Source organism: Somniosus microcephalus, chromosome 24, assembly GCF_052327205.1.
Source record: "Somniosus microcephalus isolate GS21.2 chromosome 24, FLI_Smic_1.0, whole genome shotgun sequence".
Classification (NCBI taxonomy): Eukaryota; Metazoa; Chordata; class Chondrichthyes; order Squaliformes; family Somniosidae; genus Somniosus; species Somniosus microcephalus.
Window position 1 is genome coordinate 46502548 of NC_141010.1, and position 20173 is coordinate 46522720.

At 45.0% G+C, this 20173-nt stretch overlaps 1 protein-coding gene across 1 annotated transcript in view; it reads left to right on the forward strand.

The window, feature by feature from the left end:
* The first annotated feature begins 2572 nt into the window (after nt 1-2572).
* The window catches only part of LOC147101469 (protein Wnt-9b-like), a 33108-nt gene continuing 15507 nt past the window's right edge, over nt 2573-20173 (forward strand). Inside the window, exons 1-2 of the mRNA XM_085966607.1 lie at nt 2573-2689; nt 3117-3370. Coding sequence (XP_085822733.1) covers nt 2604-2689; nt 3117-3370 — 340 coding nt within the window. The 5' untranslated portion in view covers nt 2573-2603. The remainder of the gene's footprint in view (nt 2690-3116; nt 3371-20173) is intronic.

The following is a 20173-nucleotide window of genomic DNA, read 5'->3' on the forward strand; positions in this document are numbered from 1 at the left end:
ATTCAATGAGCGTAAGTTGTTCTCTGTAAAGGCTGAATGTTTACTGCCGCAGAACCATCCACACGGATAGGAGTTAACCGGACAGAATGTCCCGATCCTCAGATATCCCAAACATGTTTTAATTCCACTTCCTATCAATGGGAACAAGGGCACTGGTCCTTGAGACCCATCATCATATTTACAAAATACCCGAGTATAATTCTGCATCTGACGATTATTTCACCGACACAGACCCGTCGCTGTGTTTGGAGTGTAAACGCCAATTATCTTTTTTTTCTAAATTAGTTAATTTAATTAGAAACGAATACCTTTGGAACAGTGAGACTTTGGAGAGGTTCCCGTTTTAATCTGGTTAATCCTTTTGCTCAGTCAATCTTACAGACTCGCCCCGGTCAGTGGCTGCCCTTCAAAATTATTCATGGTGTGTGAACCGCGGCGACTTTCCGTCAGATGAGATCAGGCAGTATCTAAATGCAGATCTTTCTTTCAAATAAAACTCTTAATTGAATGTTCCATGAGATCCCAGAAAAGTCCCAGCAAGCTTTTCAAAGATTTTGAATTTGGGATGACTTCAATTTAGATTTGGATTTAAAAGCGATCAGTAAATATTCCCATTTAGGGTCATTTCATCCTTTTTGGACCAAGGTGTGAAAGAAAGATTTGCATTTATATAGCGCCTTTCACGACCACCGGACGTCTCAAAACGCTTTACAGCCAATGAAGTACTTTTGAAGTGTAGCCACTGTTGTAATGTGGGAAACGCGACAGCCAATTTGCGCACAGCAAGCTCCCACAAACAGCAATGTGATAAATGACCAGATAATCTGTTGAGCCAAACAAGTTAATTCAGGAATAAAAACAGAAAATGCTGGAAATACTCAGCAGGTCAGGCAGCATCTGTGGAGAGAGAAACAGAGTTAATGTTTCAGGTCGATGACCCTTCGTCAGAACTTTCTGTTTCTGTTTTTATTTCAGATTTCCAGCATCCGCAGTGTTTTGCTTTTGTATGAGTTAATTCAGGAAACATGTTATAATTCTAAATTGTATTTCAATTGATCATTTGGAACGTGCTAATGCTTAAGCGTGCCTTTACAGCACACCGTTAGTGGGGCAACAAATCGGCTTGTTCTTGTTCGTGACACCAGGTTTACAGAATAAATCCGTGTCAGAGGGAGGAGATGTGAAACTCACTGGAATGGTTCAGTTTCACGGGGCTGTAACTTCCCTGCAATATCACACTCGTGTCCAAAAGTGCCCAAGGGGTCCATTGGATCTCCTGAATACTCTGGACTCCTGGGTAACAGGGCGGTGGATTCAAGCCCCAGTTCACAGTACTGGAGCAGGTGATCTAGGCTGACACACAGGTGCCGTACTGAGTGGGGTGCTGCTCTGTTATAGGTGTTGGTGTCATTTCTTTTGGGGATAAGATGTTAAACCCAGACCCTGTCGGCCTGCTCAGATGGACTTCAAAGATCCCACGGCACTCTGGGCAGAGTTCCCCTGATGTCCTGGTCAACATTTATACCGCAAATAAATCACGAAACCAGACGATTTGATGATTTATTTCCTTGCTCTGTGCACATTGGCTGCGTTTGCCTACACTACAATAGTGACTACACTTCAAAAGTGGCTGTGAGGCGCTTTGGGGAGTCCTGAGGATGTGAAAGACTGGTATATAAATGCAAGTTCTTTCTAAACATATCTATGGAACATAAGAGATGCTCTAAGCACATGAGGTTACCCGGGTAGACAGAGTCCCGGGCAGGTGAATTGGAGTTCCAGCTAGATAGTATAGACAAGGTACTGATGGGGACTCCATACTGCATCTGAGACTGTTACAGTATTAATGCAATAGAATCCCAACTATATCGGTTGCGCGAAATATTGAGATCACTGGAACGAGGTTGAGTAGCAGCGAGTTTTGCATTTACATGACACTTTATCAGTTCGAAATGTCTTAAAGTGTTTCGCACAGTCTAACAGTGGAGTACAGTGACTGTCCTGGAGACAAACCTGACAACCATTCGACACCAGCAAGGTCCCACAAAGCAGCAGAGACAAATGGCCAATTCATCTCTTTTTTTTTAAGTGTTGAGGAACATTGGCCGCGACACCCGGTTAACTCCCCCCGCTCTTCTTCAAACCGAACTGAACAGGCAGAAAGACGGGATCTGGGTGTAATGTCTCACCCAAGGACAGCCCCAGCAATGCAGCGCTCCCTCAGTGCCGGATGACTACATTAGCAGTGTGGGGTTTATCCTTGGGGGAGCAGAATGCTGCAATATTGACCAACAATGCGACATTACAGGGAGCGGGGCCTCCCCATGAGCATATTATGTGTGTGCCTGGGAAACCAAATGCAATCTCCCCAGGTGTTCCACAGCAACTCGCACCTGAGCCCGAAACCCCGCCTCCCCGGCCCCCTATCCAGCCAATTGGGTCCTTGGGTGGGCAGGAGACAGTCCAATCGGAAGAGCCCTGTGTACGGTGGCTGGGGTGTGCCATGCCCGCCCGGTGCTTTAGTGCAGCGAGCGCCCGATGAGCCGACCAGAGGCACCCAAGGCATCGCCAAACGAGATGAGGAGCGGCAGAGATCCGACAAAATGCGCTGCCGGGTCCCGAGCACCGGCTGTCTGATCACCCTGCTCACGGCAGCGAGCATCATCGCTCCCGGATCGGCTTACTTCGGGTCGGTTCTACTGACAATATTCAATCTTTAATATATTTATATATATAATTCAAACAACTTCTAACCCAGCTGAATGGGGGGAGTGACCTTTCCTGTTTGACAGAGGAGCTGGAAAGTTTACATTTAAACAAATATTAATATATATATCTCAACATTTTAAAAGATTAATAACTGGGAAGTATTTTGATTTAAATATTTCACATATTATAGAATGAAAAAGGCATTTTAGCCAGACTGAAAGCCACAAGAGCGCCTGCCTGATTGTGTAAAGTTGCACATATTGTGGAGATGCGCCTGTTGCAGTTATTCGCCGTATGTTGACTGGGGCAGCGTTTCATCCAGTCCGTTAACTCAGAGGTTGACTGGATCTCTCTGTATTTCTCCCCCCTCCCCTCCCCTGGTTGATTTCTTTCTTTCCCTTAAGCAGATTGACTGGAAAGGAGCCCCTCGCCGTGCTCTCGACCCCTATCCTGGAGGATTCCGGCCCCGGGAAGGTTCACCTGAAGCAGTGCGACAGTCTGAAGCTGTTCCGCCGGCAGAAGCGGCTGTGCCGACGGGAACCCGGGTTAGCGGAGGGTCTGCGGGAAGCGATCCGCCTCAGCGCGCTCGAGTGCCGCTACCAGTTCAGGACGGAGCGCTGGAACTGCAGCCTGGAGGGCAGAGGGAGCCTCATCAAGCGGGGTAAGTGAAAGTGGAAACCGGAAAAAAACACCCTATTGATATCGGGGCGGGAGACAGAAATACTTAAAGATAAGAACGTTTCGTGTTGGTGTGGACATTAACTGGAATGGGGCTGCGATACAAACTTTAAACAGAACCACTAATCATTGTATTACATTGTAATCACAGACATTTAACCTAGCGAATAATCCGTTTCAGCTTCAGAAAGATGTAACCTTATTCACTTTCCCATGAGTGGCGATGTGTGGGAGACTCCTTCCAACTGCCGATGGAGATTGCTCTACGAAGTGTGTGTATATCTGTGTGTGTGTATGTTCCCCTGTGTATCTCTGTGTGTGTGTGTGTGTGTGTGTGTGTGTGTGTATGTATCTGTGTGGGTGTGTGTTCCCCTGTGTATCTGTGTGTGTGTGGGTGTGTGTCTGTGTGTGTCTCTGTGTGTGGGTGTTTGTGTCTCTGTGTGTGTCTCTCTATGTGTGGGTGTGTTTGTTCTTTCATTTCCCACTCTAAGGCCTGGGCTGTTTAAATACCCACATTTACATGGGCTCCAAGGGTCGTTTCTCCCACTCCCTGGTCTCTCTGACCGGTCTTACTCGCTCCCGGTGTTTCTGCTCGCTGACACTTCTCGGCCGGTGAGAGATGCTGAGTTAAAAATAACAACAGAGAATGCTGGAAAAACTCAGCAGGTCAGGCAACATCCGTGGAGAGAAATTTGAGTTGACGTTTCGGGTTGAAACCCTTCTTCAAAACTGAGTTGTTGATCGATGGTCGAGTTGAACACAATCGGTCGAATTATGTTCACAAATTCATGCTCAATTTCAGTGTTCAATCTTCCTTCAACAAATCCGTCAAACAAATGACTTGCTGGAAATGCGCGTTAATAGAAAAGGTGGAGTTTGAATAATCGGGGTTGCGAAGTTCTGTGATAATCTTTTGAGACTCAAAAAAATCTGTGGGAGGAAGGAGGATTGGGAGGGGGTGGGGAAAGGGGAAAAGAGCCCCGATATCAGTAAGTAGTTTTTGCGAACCAAAACCTGACATAACAGGGAACTTTCCGGGTTCATTTCACACGGCAGCCGGAAACAAACCGCAGTACATTTCACTGACTATAGAATACAGATACTATACAGAGCATTACATGATATTATTGTGCATTGTAGGATAATAGTGTATTACAGGATATTAGATAATATTGCAATATATTTGTGTGTGTTACATGATGCTATTATGATGGACTGCGGGATATTAGTGTATTACAGGAGATTGGTTAATATTACCGCGAGATATTAGAGAATATTACGGAATATAGTGCGTTACCGAATACTAGGTGTTACAGGATATACAATGCACTCTACAATGATCCATTACAAGGAGTCAACATATCAGAGGATAGACTATTACAGAGCATTGGAGTATTTAAGGATATCAGCCAATAGTTTAGGATATTACAGCGGATTATAGAATATTATAGTGTATTATAGGATATTAGGTATTACAGGAGGTTAAAGAACATTATAGGATATGTCAGTGTAATGTAGAAGATGACAGACAAAATGCAACCTGAGAGAACATTACAGCACACCAGGTGACATTTTGAAGACGATAGAGTATACTGTTAGAGAATATTAGTGTATACTTTAGTGTATAACTAGCTGCTATGGAATATTATATGGCATTATGGTGTATGCCACAGAAACACATAGGAATCGGAGGAGGCCATTCAGCCCCTCGAGCCTGTTCCACCATTCAATGAGATCATGGCTGATCTGTGACCTAACTCCAGATACCCGCCTTTGCCCCATATCCCTTAATACCTTTGGTTAACAAAAAGAACCTTACAAAATATTGCGGGACACAACAATAGAGTTTAGATGATGACAATGGGAGCACGGGTTGGTTCCCTATTTTACAACAAGCTGGAAACATGTAAAGTGTTTATGCAGCATTTTGATAATCTGGTGCAGCGCCGCAAGCAACTCTCGGGAGGGTTAATGCGACTATCGCCAAGTTTCCTCTCTGGAATACAGCTTGTTTCTGTGGAAGAGGCTGGTCTTACTGACCAGAGGGGAGAGCAGCAAGTTGCGAGCGCCGGACTGCACCGGTTTCCTCATTCAGACCAGGTCTTTCACTTCTGCTAAAGATTATAAAGTGGGCAATCATTCAGAGTCGACTCTGGTTTGCTAAGAAGCGCTCTCTTCCAAAAAAAATCAGCTCACCCCCCCAAAAAAAAGAATAAGATGAGCCCCAGAGAGAAATCGCGGTCCTTGTTTTGGGGCCCCCGAGTGTAAAATTGCGGTCGGTGCAATGTCTTGCCTTGCCGGGTCATTGGCGGGGCACACTGGCCTGGCCTGGCTTGTATTGGCGGAGTTTGAACGCGCATTATCTCTGGGCCGGCTCCCCAGGGACAGAGGCCAAGCGCTCTCTGCAGCCTCTCCCAAAACAGACCGATAAACCCCACGTTCGGCGGCCCTTTCACCCCCAGCCTTGCACCGGGTCTCTGCCGTGAATCTGTGCGGTGACTCGCGGTGCCTGGGGTGCAACCTGTCGCCGCTGTGACTCTCGGTCGGATATTAATGCATGCAGTCATTCTGAGGCTCGTCCTGGTGTAGCGCAGTTCTTACTGGTCTTGGGTCTTGATGAAAAAAGTGCCCCCCGAATTTAGAAGGTTTTACAATTTGTGCTTTCCGTATTTGGGGTGTTAGCGGGTTTAACCGTGTTGTCATTCACTTGTGTGAGTGTGTCTGTATGTTACTATGTGTAAAAACAGAAAATGCTGGAAACACTCAGCAGGTCAGGCAGCATCTGTGGAGAGAGAAACAGAGTTAACCTGAAACGTTTCAGGTTAACTCTGTTTCTCTCTCCACAGATGCTGCCTGACCTGCTGAGTGTTTTCAGCATTTTCTGTTTTTATTTCAGATTTCCAGCATCCGCAGTATTTTGCTTTTGTGTTACTATGTGTAGATCGGCAGGGTGTGCCGAGCTGTTATTATGTACACCTGTGAATCTAGAAATCAAAGCTTGTATGTGTACGAAATTGCATATCAGAGGTATATCATTTGCGTTCAGCGACCTTTGGAGCCGTGTATGTGACCACAGTATATGAGGCAACGCTTGGGCGAATATGCTTGTCTGTTTAATATTACAATGCATCGCCTCCCCTCCACACACACACAGCTGTTCTGTTAGCAAAGTAGTTCTCATAATGTCCAATTTACTATTGATTTACACGATTAATAATTAATAAAAGTCAAGAGGTTGGATCGTTCTATAATGTGTTATCTATTAAACTTTAGCAGTGAATGTTTGCAAACGGAGCGGATATAGGCGATTGCACTCCAGCGAATACCAGATAACGGAGCTTCAAAGTCATTCACTGGGTGTGAAGCGCTCGGGGACCTTATCCGAGATCCCAGAAGACGCTATTTAAATACAGAAGTTCTGCTTCTTCCTCGTTATTTTCGAGAGAGAGGGGAGAACCTGTTCCTCAAACCACCGGGAGTCACCGGGAGCCCCGGTAGTTCAGGGAGGGAGTGGATGGCTGTTTGGCAGCTGATTTCACATTTGACTATTTGTAGTTCTGATACCAGAAGTAATCCCTTTGTCCTGGCTTCTGCTCAGCTCCACGTCCACCTGTTTCCCGGTTAATTCTTTCAGAGAGACCACAGATCCACGGGCGGGGGGCAGCCAGCATCTGACAAGACCTGTGTGAGGTGTCTTCAGATGCGGACTAACCTGCTCTGTATTGTCTCTTTTCATTTCCCATTTCTAGTCCTTCTAGTCTGTAAAGCGCTTTACAACCAGTTGTTGTTGTTGATAGGTTGAGAAGAAGTAAATAGAGTGGGAGGAGGCTAATATGGAGCATAAACACCAACATAGACGGTTGGGTGGAATGGCCGGTTACTGTGCTGTAAATTCTATGTATCATCTGTTATTATGTCTATTAAACTGACACACTAAAACACCATCAGTTCCACGTTCTTCAACTTAGTATTTAACATATTATTGTGTAATGAAAAGAAAGATTTACATTTATATAGCACTTTTCACAACCACCAGACATCTCAAAGCCAATGAAGTACTTTTGGAGTGTTGTCACTGTTGTAATGTGGGAAACATGGCAGCCAGTTTGCTCACAGCGAGGTGACAGGGTGCCCAGGGGCCGTGTGACAACAAGGGGGTGACAGGGTGCCCAGGGGCTGTGGGACAACAAGGGGGTGACAGGGTGCCCAGGGGCTGTGTGACAACAAGGGGGTGACAGGGTGCCCAGGGGCTGTGGGACAACAAGGGGGTGACAGGGTGCCCAGGGGCTGTGTGACAACAAGGGGGTGACAGGGTGCCCAGGGGCTGTGGGACAACAAGGGGGTGACAGGGTCAGCTCCGGGGCCAAGTCTTTCAGGACAGAGTGGAGAGTGAGGGATATGGGCAAGCCTGGTTCTGACCCAATCTCCGCTCGCACTCCCGGACCTCTCTCTTGTATCCCCGCTCATCCTTGGCCCGGCTCCTGGGAATCTCTCTAATTACTGGGATATTTTTAGATCGGAAAGGCGTTCGGTTCCCAGAGGAAAAGGGCGTTCGGATGTGAGCCCCGGCACGCAACCGGCGCCTTTAATCTCGGCGAAGTTTCACAGTCAAAATAAACCACACTGACTGGGATGGGCCGCGATGCCGATTTAACAACACGATTTAATCACTGGCTTTCAGTTTAATATTTCCTTCAACTGGATTACTGACCATGCTTAGCCTGACGTAAGGGCAGAGAACACACAGACAGACAAGACAGAGCTGAGACCCGGAGTCTGAGCATCGAACCGGTTATCAGGGACTGACTGATTGCAACTCACCCCCTCCCGTCATAAGATCATAAGAATTGAGTAGGAGTCGGTCATAGGGCCCCTCGAGTGGAGACTGCTCCGCCATAGGGCCCCTCGAGTGGAGACTGCTCCGCCATAGGGCCCCTCGAGCGGAGACTGCTCCGCCATAGGGCCCCTCGAGCGGAGACTGCTCCGCCATAGGGCCCCTCGAGCGGAGACGGCTCCGCCATAGGGCCCCTCGAGCAGAGACTGTTCCGCCATAGGGCCTCTCGAGCGGAGACTGCTCCGCCATAGGGCCCCTCGAGTGGAGACTGCTCCGCCATAGGGCCCCTCGAGCCTGCTCCGCCATAGGGCCCCTCGAGCGGAGCCTGCTCCGTCATAGGGCCCCTCGAGCCTGCTCCGCCATAGGGCCCCTCGAGTGGAGCCTGCTCCGCCATAGGGCCCCTCGAGCGGAGACTGTTCCGCCATAGGGCCCCTCGAGCGGAGAATGCTCCGCCATAGGGCCCCTCGAGTGGAGAATGCTCCGCCATAGGGCCCCTCGAGCGGAGACTGCTCCGCCATAGGGCCCCTCGAGCGGAGACTGCTCCGCCATAGGGCCCCTCGAGCGGAGACTGCTCCGCCATTCAGCAAGATCATGGCTGATCTTCCACCTCAAATCCACTTTCCCACTCGATCCCCATATACCTTGATTTCCCCATGAGCCCAAAAATCTATCTGTCTCAGCCTTGAATATACTCAATGATTCAGCATCCACAGCCCTCTGGGGCACAGAATTCCAAAGATTCACAACTGTCTGAGTGAAGAAATTCCTCCTCATCTCAGTCTTAAACAGCCAACCCCTTATCCTGAGACTATGCCCCCTAGTTCTAGACTCTCCAGCCAGGGGAAACAGCCTCTCAGCATCTACCCTGTCAACCCCCCATATATGTTTCAATTAAATCACCTCTCACTCTTCTAAACTCCAGAGAGTATAGGCCCAATCTTCTTAATCTCTCCTCATTGGACAACCCTCTCATCCCAGGATCAATCTAGTCTGGACCTGGCCATTAGATCCAGATTCCACTTCGTTTAAAATTATGCTGACACCAATTCAATAAAATGCAACTGAAAAATCAACAAAATCCATTAGTTCTGTTGGTCCATAGATTTTAATTTATTAATGCCCCCGAGCTCAACCTCTCATTGTCAGCCAGTGGCTCAGTCACCTCTGAGTCAGAAGGTTGTGGGTTCAAGTCCCACTCTAGAAACTTGAGCACAAAAATCTAGGCTGACACTCCAGTGCAGTGCTGAGAGAGCATTGCACTGTTGGAGGTGCCGTCTTTCAGATGAGATATTAAACCGATTCCCTGTCTGCTCTCTCAGGTGCATGTAAAAGATCCCAAGGTGCTATTTTGCAGGGAAGTTGTTCCCGGTATCCTAGCCAAGATTTATCCCCAATCAACATAACAAAAAACAGATTATCTGGTCATTTATCACATTACTGTTTGTGGGACCTTGCTGTGAGCAAACTGGCTGCCATGTTTCCCACATTACAACAGTGACAACACTCCAAAAGTACTTCATTGGCTTTGAGATGTCTGGTGGTTGTGAAAAGTGCTATATAAATGTAAATCTTTCTTTTCATTACACAATAATATATTAAATACTAAGTTGAAGAACATGGAACTGATGGTGTTTTAGTGTGTCAGTTTAATAGACATAATATCAGATCATACATAGAATTTACAGCACAGTAACCGGCCATTCCACCCAACTGTCTATGATGGTGTTTATGCTCCATATTAGCCTCCTCCAACTCTATTTACATCTTCTCAACCTATCAACAACAACAACTGGCTGTAAAGTGCTTTGGGACGTCCTGAGGTCGTGAAAGGCAAATGCAAATCTTTCTTTTCTTTTACTTGCATTTTTATAGCGCCTTTAAGGCCTTATCAAACAAAATTTGACACTAAGCCACATAAAGAGATATTAAGACAGGTGACCAAAAGCTTGGTCAAAGAGGTCGGTTTTAAGAGTCTTAAAGGAGGAGAGAGAGGTAGAGAGATTAGAGAGCTTCGGATCTAGGCAGCTTAACATATCCTTCTATTCCTCATGTACTCACCTACCTTCCCTTATTTGAAATAAAATCATAAAATGCTGGAAACATTCAGCAGGTCAGGCAACATCTGTGGAAAGAGAGAGGTAACCTTCTATCAGAACTAGCATCTGCAGAATTCTGCTTTTGGATCTGATTTGAAGGTTGTTCCTTATTAACTATCGTTTTGTCACTAACTGATCACTGCATTTTCTAGTTTAAGTGTTTATATTTTCTTTACCTTTTTAAAAAAGTTTACTTTAGATACATTGTGGGCATTTATTTTCAGCAAGTAGGACACAATTCTCCCCGCCTCTGGCATTTCACCAGGCTGGGCATTTAGGTCCTTTCACTTACACAGTTCCCTCGACATTTGGGGAAGGGGGAGGATTTGAATATTAGTTAAAGTGATTTACTCCAGATGAAGATTTGACCGGAGCTCACTCCCCGCATGCTTTAGAGGGTGCAGGACTGTAACTGGGAGATGGAACTGGCACAGTTCCAAGACAAACAGTTGGAAGTTTCCTTAGGCACTTTGCATTGACATTAGCGAGCCCTCAGTCTTATAAAACATTGCAAACTGTTGCTGACAGTGTTGCCCCCTTCATCTTTCCGCAGTGTCTAAGTATTGTGTGTTGCTGAAATATGAAATGGGGTGGGTCTAAGATATTCAGAGTGGGGACCCCAAAATGTATCTGTCTGGCCCCAATAACATTCACATGATTTGAATAGGATTCCCCCTCCATTCCCCCAGACTCAATTCCCCCAGAAAAAAGAAGGCTGAGGGGTGACCTAATAGAGGGCTATAAAATTATGAAAGGTTTTGATAGGGTGGATACAGAGAGAATGTTTCCACTTGTGGGGAAGAGCATAACTAGAGGCCATCAATATAAGATAGTCACCAAGAAATCCAATAGGGAATTCAGGAGAAACTTCTTTACCCAGAGAGTGGTGGGAATGTGGAACTCGCTACCACAGGGAGTGGTTGAAGTGAATAGTATAGATGCATTTAAGGGGAGGCTGGACAAGCATATGAGGGAGAAGGGAATAGAGGATTATGCTGATAGATTTAGATGAGGAAAGACGGGAGGAGGCTCGAGTGGAGCATAAACACCGGCATAGACTGGTTGGGAAGAATGGCCTGTTTCTGTGCCGTATATCCTAAGTATTCACACACACATTCCCCTCCATTACTGGGCTCTTGTCCTGGGGTAATTCTCGCTGCTGGCTTCATTTGAACAAATATTACATTCTAGCAAGCAGTTTGCAAAATTATATTTAAACAAGATTTTGGGACTTGTGCCATGCTCCTCTGTGCACTGCTGTTAGGCATTTGGTAACCGGTTTATTTTAAATGGGTTAATCCCAGAGACAAAAGCCCCCTGAGCGATCGGGGGAGTTGATGATTTTACACTCGTTTTCTAGCCCTGCAATTACCTGCTTTGCCTCGGTTGAAATTACTCACTTTCCTCCAAGTTGATTTCTATCTAGTCCCTGGCTTATTCTGCCAATCATCTTTCTCCAGGTGAACCCCTTTCTCATTCTTGCGGCTCAGCGCTGCCTTTAATGCCTCCTGTGCGCTATTAACACCTGCCTTAACACAGCGTATGGAGAAGTATGCGCACGGGGTAGACTGATACCCTGGCTGAACCTTGTTCTTTACTTCGCGCTGCCTTCGGATCTAATTGCATGTTATGAAACTGCACAAAGCGAAGAGTACATCCCATAATCACTGCTGGAACGCTGAACGTCTTTGACCTTAGCTCTTCACCCCCAGCAAACAAACACTTAAAAAACCTAAAAGCAACGAATGTGTTTGTGTTTAAAACAGAGACACCAGGGGGGTGCATAAAATAAACAACATACACGTTAAAAAATAACTCCCATGTGACACGTTTCCAAATCCTTCTAAACGTGTAACTCCTACTACTAGTATCAGTCGTGGTTCTGTTGTTGGCATACTCGCCTCTGAGTCAGAAGGTTGTGGGTTCTGGAGTGGGACTTGAGCACATCAAAGCTAAGCTGACACCCCAGTGCAGTACTGAGGGAGTGCTGCACTGCCGGAGGTACCGTCTTTCGGATGAGGCGTTAAACTGAGGCCCCGTCTGCTCTCTCAGATGAACGTAAAAAATCCCATGGCAGTAGTTTGAAGACAAGCAGGGGAGTTATCCCTGGTGTCCTGGCCAATATTTATATCTCAACCAACATAACAAAAAACAGATTATCTGGTCATTATCACATTGCTGTTTGTGGGACCTTGCTGTGCGCAAATTGGCTGCTGCGTTTCCCACATTACATAAAGCGCCTTGAGACATCCGGTGGTCGTGAAAGGCACTATATAAATGCAAGTCTTTCTTTACTTGATTTAATTTAAACAACAACGTGTATTTATATAGCGCCTTTAATGTAGTAAAACCTCCCAAGGAGTATTTTAAGACAGAAAAATTTGACACTGAGCCACATAAGGAGAAATTAGGGCAGGTGACCAAAAGCTTGGTCAGGTAGAGTTTTAAGGAGCGCCTTAAAGGAGGAGAGAGAGGTAGCGAGGCAGAGAGGTTTAGGCAGAGAATTCTAGAGCTACCTAAAACAACCCATTGCTACCTAAACTGCATAGACCCCCCCCTCCCCACTCCCCAGTATTATATTTTCTCATCAAGAATTCCAAGGGTAATATTACTAAGAATTTGCTGCTGCAGCAGTTCCTAATGTGCTATTCATTATAGTGGACGGTTTCCTAGATTGTAAAGGGCTTCACGTTATATCTTTGCTGTGGTTTAGCAGATTATTGAAACAGCAGCACTACTGTAGCAGCTATAGAAAGTAGCCATGCATGTCCTTACATGCATGTCATTTTGGCAGCAATTATGATAAAGTCTGTACACTTGGCAAAGAAGTATTCAGCTAACAGCTGTAATGATTAATGTTAGTGTATATTAGGGCATAGATAGAAAGTGGTTTTGCCTTTCATTTTCCCTCCAACGTGCTCCCCTCTGAAGGGGCCAACCTTAGATAGTGTGGAGTTCTACAAGAAGCGGTTCACCAATAGCTTGACTGTGTGCCCATTCCTCACGTCTGAGCCTATGCTATTCAACCACAAGAGCTTCATGGCAAAGCCCAGTACCTGGACATTGTAGTGCCCCTACCACTGCTGTACTTAAAGTAGATAAGTCACCAGGACTGGATGGGATGCATCCTTGGATGCTGAGGGAGGTAAGGGTGGAAATTGCGGAGGTACTGGCCATAATCTTCCAATCGTCCTTAGATACGGGGGTGGTGCCAGAGGACTGGAGAATTGCAAATGTTACACCCTTGTTCAAAAAAGGGTGTAAGGATAAACCCAGCAACTACAGGCCAGTCAATTTAACCTCGGTAGTGGGGAAGTTTTAAGAAATGATAATTCGGGACAAAATTAACAGTCACGTGGACAAGTGTGGATTAATTAAGGAAAGCCAGCACAGATTTGTATTTAACTAACTTGATTGAGTTTTTTGATGAGAGAACAGAGAGGGTTGATGAGGGCAATGAGGTTGATGTGGTGTACATGGACTTCCAAAAGGCATTTGATAAAGTGCCACATAATAGGGTTGCTAGCAAAGTTGAAGCCCATGAAATAAAAGGGACAGGGGCAGCATGGATACGAAATTGACTAAGTGTCAGGAAACAGAGAGTAGTGGTGAACGGTTGTTTTTCAGACTGGAGGAAGGTATACAGTGGTGTTCCCCAGGGGTCGGTACTAGGACCACTGCTTTTCTTGATATATATTAATGACTTGGACTTGGGTGTACAGGGCCCAATTTCAAAAAGTGCAGATGACACAAAACTTGGAAGTATAGTGAACAGTGAGGAGGATAGTGATTGACTTCAAGAGGAGATTGTCAGACTGGTGGAATGGACGGACACATGGCAGATGAAATTTAACACAGAAAAGTGCGAAGTGATACATTTTGGTAGGAAGAATGAGGGAAAGCAATATAAACTAAAGGGTTAAATTCTAAAGGGGGTGCATGAACAGAGGGACCTGGGAGTATATGTGCACAAATCGTTGAAGGTGGCAGGGCAGGTTGAGAAAGTGGTTAAAAAAGCATACGGGATCCTGGATTTCATAAATAGAGGCATACGTACAAAAGCAAGGAAGTTATGATGAACCTTTATAAAACACTGGTTCAGCCTCAACTGGAGTATTGTGTCCAATTCTGGGCACCACACTTTAGGAAGGATGTGAAGGCTTGAGAGAGGGTGCAGAAAAGATTTACAATAATGGTTCCAGGGATGAGGGACTTCAGTTACGTGGATAGACTGGAGAAGCTGGGGTTGTTCTCCTTAGAGCAGAGAAGGTGAGAGGAGATTTGATAGAGGTGTTCAAAATCATGAGGGGTGTAGACAGAGTAGATAGAGAGAAACTGTTCCCATTGGCGGAAGGGTTGAGAAGCAGAGGACACAGATTTAAGGTGATTGGCAGAAGAACCAAAAGCGACATGAGGAAAAACTTTTTTACACAGTGAGTGGTTAGGATCTGGAATGCAATGCCTGAAAGGGTGGTGGAGGCAGATTCAATCATGGCTTTCAAAAAAGGAATTGGAGAAGTACCTGAAGGAAAAAGTTGCAGGGTTACGGGGAAAGGGCGGGGGAGTGGGACTAGCTGAGGTGCTCTTGCAGAGAGCCGGCTCGGGCTCGACAGGCCGAATGGCCTCCTTCTGTGTTGTAACCATTCTATGATAAAAGTAGGCATTGTAATCTCTTGTAAATATATTTTGCTCATGGTTACACATGTTGCTTGCATCCTAAAGCTGTATTGTTACACCTTTCTTGCTATTCAATATGATGTTGACAATTACTGTAAATTTTGAAGTCTATTCTCAGGGTTTCTTTGATTTCAGATTGTAATCTTATGATCTGCGTCACTCAATCCCCATTGGTGCATTGTAGCCAATTGAATTGGTGACTGGGTATTGGATGTGCTGTTGTGTGTGGTGCAGAGGCAGCACAGTTAGTCTAAGTTGTTATTATATTTAATCATAACATGTACATCTAACATATGAGTATAAGGAACAAGCTAGTAATGGGGCTAGAGAGTGCTGAGGTACAAAATAAGTTCAGAAACATGACTGAACATCAAAAGGACACTTAAAACACAAAACTTAGATGCAATGTTCAGCAAAGAGGAATATTCAGAACTCTACCAAAGAAGGAGGCACAGCTCCTATCCAACAGCTAAGTGGTTACACCATAGAAAGATTTATATCCAAACTAATACATCTTTCTATTATCTAAATCTTAAAGAAAAACAGGGCAGGCTAAAGTAATTCAACAGGAGTCCAGTCACCACAGCTTAGAGGTGTGGTGAGGGCATGGGGCATGTCACAGAATATCAAAGGGGAGATGTTTAGTGAACCATTCCTGGGTAGAGGGACCAAACTCTCTGGTATCCCGGTTATCTTTGAGCCAAAAGCCTACCATCTCCAGAGTAGCTTCACCTCCCTGTAACTCTTCCATCCATGTATCCAGTTGGGACCAGCCATCATAGTCTTCCAGTTTCAACCAATGGTCTTCCTGGACATGAGCATGTTTCTACGTGTAACATTATCCTTATATTAGAGTTAACTTCAATATAATGTATTGTAACACAAAATTACAGTTTTGGATAGAAGGCCAAACATAACATTCCAAGTGAATAAATACAAGTCTAGAAAGTACTTCATGCCATAGTAATGTATGAATGGGGCATTAACCCATTTAAAATAGTGGACAAAGAATTACTGTACAAGCTGTTAAATATTTGTAAGGTAATATCACACACTAATTTCTATAGTATTTATTCTTTCAATTTCCAATTATGGCATTATGTGCTTAAAGAGCTTAGATTGTCCTTGATCACAACCACTTAGCTGTGGATCTAACATGCCAGGAGTCATCGGGTCTATTGTAATGTGTGTCACTGAGATGTTGTTCAAGGGCGTTGAGAAAGAAGTATCACTTAATTATATAGTTTTTGTATTTTTCTGTGATTTTCTTTGTGTTCATCAAAGTGAACAATATCAATGGTTCCAAACAGTACTTTTCAAGTTTTGGTATTCAGCGTCAGATATGGGCAACGGTGTCGATATTTTCAATTCCCACAACAGCATCTGCATGGTCACCATGAGCAAGGTGCTGAACTCTGGGGAGTTTTATACAGTAAACCTGCTTTAACCAGGACATGAGTTGAAAATGACCAAACTAATATCATTTAACAAGAAGTAGAGAGATAAGACTTTCATCCTAACATTCTGGGGTGGATTCAAATCTAGGTCCGATATATGAAAGGAATGAGTTTTAACCCACTACACCACCTAGAATCGCATCTTAGAAACTGTTCTGGAATATAAGTATCAGATGCTAGAAATTACGGCTGGAGATAATAATGGATAAACATTTAATGCATTTGTGTGACATCTCACTGGCCAATATTTCAACAGAGGCATACGGGTATGGTTAAAGCTAGTAATCTATGAGACCTGGAGTAATGATCTGGAGATAAGAGTTCAAATCCCACCATGGCAGCTGGGGAATTTAAATTCATGTTAATTAAAATAAATCTGGAATGGAAAGCTAGTATCAGTAATGGTGACCATGACACTCCCAGATTGTTGTAAAAACCCATCTGGTTCACTATTGTCCTTTAGGGAAGGAAATCTGCTGTCCTTACCCAGTCTGGCCTATGTGTGACCCACAGCAAGGTGGTTGACTTTTAACTGCCCTATGAAATGGCCTAGCAAGCAGATCACCACCATCTTCTCAAGGGCAATTAGGGATGGGCAATAAATGCTGGCTTTGACCTGTGATGCCCACATCCTGTGAATGAATTAAAAAAAAAGATTTACATGAGTTCACACCTCTGTTAAAATAATGCACAGAGGAATGTTGTACAAATGTGAAAAGTCTTGTACGAGATGACCTTTGCCCTGCACTAATATCACCAGCAGTAATTCTGGGCTTCGTACTGCTGCTATGTTGGTATCTCAGGTTTGGTGTCATGGAGTGCAGTCTTGCAGGGCAAAGATCATCTCGTACAACATTGATCAGGGCCAGGCTGGTCTCCTGGTCTAGTTTTGATTAGGGTTCGGAGAGAAATATTCCAGATTGTTTCCCCTCTAATTGAACTAGGTTTCTATCTGCTTTTTTGCCTCTTCCATGAAGTTACATGGCTCCTGGTGAGGTGGGGAGTTTCCGCATTATTGTGTATAAGTCTTCACAACTGTGTGGGACAGTCTGGATGGACCAATTTCCTTTCCTGCTTTTCATTTTTCGTATCAGCGTAATACATTAAAAATGGTGCTGAAGTACAGAAATATTAGTGTTCAGATCTCTCTAATTGTGAGGGTTAAGATTCAGGCATTGCAAGGTGCTTCAAAGCTGAAAGATACATTTAGTCGTTATGGAGGTATTGTGTACCACAGTCACAAAATAGAAGTTCAAAGGCCTTATCAAACTGAAACAAATAAGGTTTTGTGCATAAATCAATTGCAAATTATTTCACAAACTCTATTCTAGGGCTATAATAAATATTTAAAACAGCTCCCTTGATGGCCTAGTGGGTAAATATACCACTTGGTGTGGGACTATACCATACTGATGAGAAGGTCCCATGTTCAACTTCCAGTCTGCATTTGATTAATAGATATCACACAGGGACAGCCATTGGGATTGTAGAGTTGTCTTCAGCAACCCTGGAATAGGGAGAGTAATGGGCGAAACTGCATGGACCCCTCACTCATGATCATTATCGAATGGCCCCTGCTGAAAGGCACATGGGCATGGATATCAGGCGAGAATAGGATTGGATTTGGCTGTGTTGAGCTCCCTGGTCCAGCAATCAGTTGATATTCAATGGCTAGGCTCATACAGGAGAATGGACACTTGGATGAGGTAGTAGAGGGCAGCGGTTGTCAGTGAAACTGTACCCCAGCAAGCATCAATAGGGGAGGGAGAACATTTGAAAAGAAAAACAGAAGAGAAGTCAATGTTTAAAACATCTCAAACTGTTATCACTGCCTGGAACCATATTATTATTTTGTAATTTGAATAAAGACAGTTCCAAGTTTGGAATGGTTTCAAAGATGATGATGATTTTGGATGATAAATAGTTTTAGGAATGTACTTTTTATGGTCTCTTTTGTTTTATTAACATAAAGTAAATAAAAATATTGGGTTATCGTATTATTTATTTGAAAACTCCCTCAATCTTTATCCTTGGGGTTATTCACCAACTATGACCGAGTGGATGGATGAGCAATTTATTCCCAAGGCTGTTCTGAACCTGATAGTAATAGTAGGTGGCTTAGAAGGGACGGTATCGCCAACTGCCCTCCCAGTGGATGAAATTGGGCACTCAATGGGTTGGGGGGTAAGCATTTGCCTCATCCCCTCACCCCTCCCCCGCCACTGCTCCACCACACATCACTTTCATCTTGGACTTCTAAGAGTTCACATGGTCACCTGAACTCAGGTAAACTGAGCCCCATGTTCCATTTCATTCTTGACTACAAGCAAGAAAGCAGGATTAAAATGCCACAGTGACATTCTTGTTGAGAGGCTGCGCCATGATTCTGTCAAAGGTGGATGTGTATTTACCCCCCAGCACTGTCAGTCACTGCAGGAAACAGCATGAGATCTTCCCCGGCAATGAGATAAATCCTTACACAGCCCAGCTGCTGTGATAAAGTAGGGTCTCGTTTATCATTCCTCTTTCCCCCTTCTCTTAAAGGCAATGACTCATGCAGGGTTACAGTTCTACTGCAGCCAACCTTGCCAGAGTGATCATTCTGCCAGTGTGCTTCTGGGCACAGAACCCCCACAATTCCTGGGGCTGGAGAGGGGCATGTCCCATTCATGCCTGGGGGAGGGTGCCCGGAATATGAGTTGGATACAGACTGCCGGGGGGGATCAATTATCTTCTTTAGTTGGGAGCGGCTCCAATGGCATCTGAAAAGTTTTTAAAAATTGCTTCAGCCCATTTGGGCCTTAGGGGCACTCCAGTCTGCCTTAGAAGAGGCAGGTAGGTTGGGGCTGGGATGACTGCCGCTGATGTGTCCTTGCAGGCACTGTCGGACAGGCCTGGCTATGGAAATCAACCCACCCTGGGATTTGGGACGGGGGTCTCTGGCCTTGGGCAATGATGGGCGGGGGCTCCACTCATGCTGGCAGAGTGGGGCCCCAGCAATTTCCAGGGAAGAATGTCTGCAGGCTATTTGGCCATGTGAGCATCACCGATCCTGTCAATCCTTACACAGGTGCGCTTTCCATCAGGGGCAGGGGTCACTGGATAGTGATCAGGTTTAGGAACCCTGCTGTTTTTATTTGCCCCCTCCCTAGCCTGGGGGGACTGAGGTCAACTGTTGCACTCCCACACACCTGGCTGAGATCAGCTGGCTCTGTTGCAACTAAGGATACAATCTGGAACTTCTCCAGTCTGTAAGGGACAGTACTGCAACAGCCAGTGCATTTACAGGAGTGTAAACAACTCCCCTAACACAGAGCGAAGCTTAAGAAAACTCCAGCGAAAGTCATTATAGTAAAAAGATTAGTGTTCTTTTACATCGCCATGTTTGGGGAAGGAGCACAGAGTGACTGATCAGTAGCTGATCCCCAATCTCCTTTCTTTGGGCACAGTTACATATAAGAGTGAAAGTCTTAAAGGGACATTGTCTTCATGAAATGGCTTGAATGGAGAATGACTATTTGCCTTTTTCCTCATGGTGATGTCATTGCACAAGTGACAAGCTGAAAGGATTTGATACGACTTGTAGGTAAATCAGAAAGAATTTGTTGAACAATTTTTCATGAATACAATGCCCCTTTAAGATATATAAAAAAGCAGAACAGCCTCCCAAGTTTCCAGTTACATAAATGATAACATGCGTGTAGGATATTGTAATTGATGTG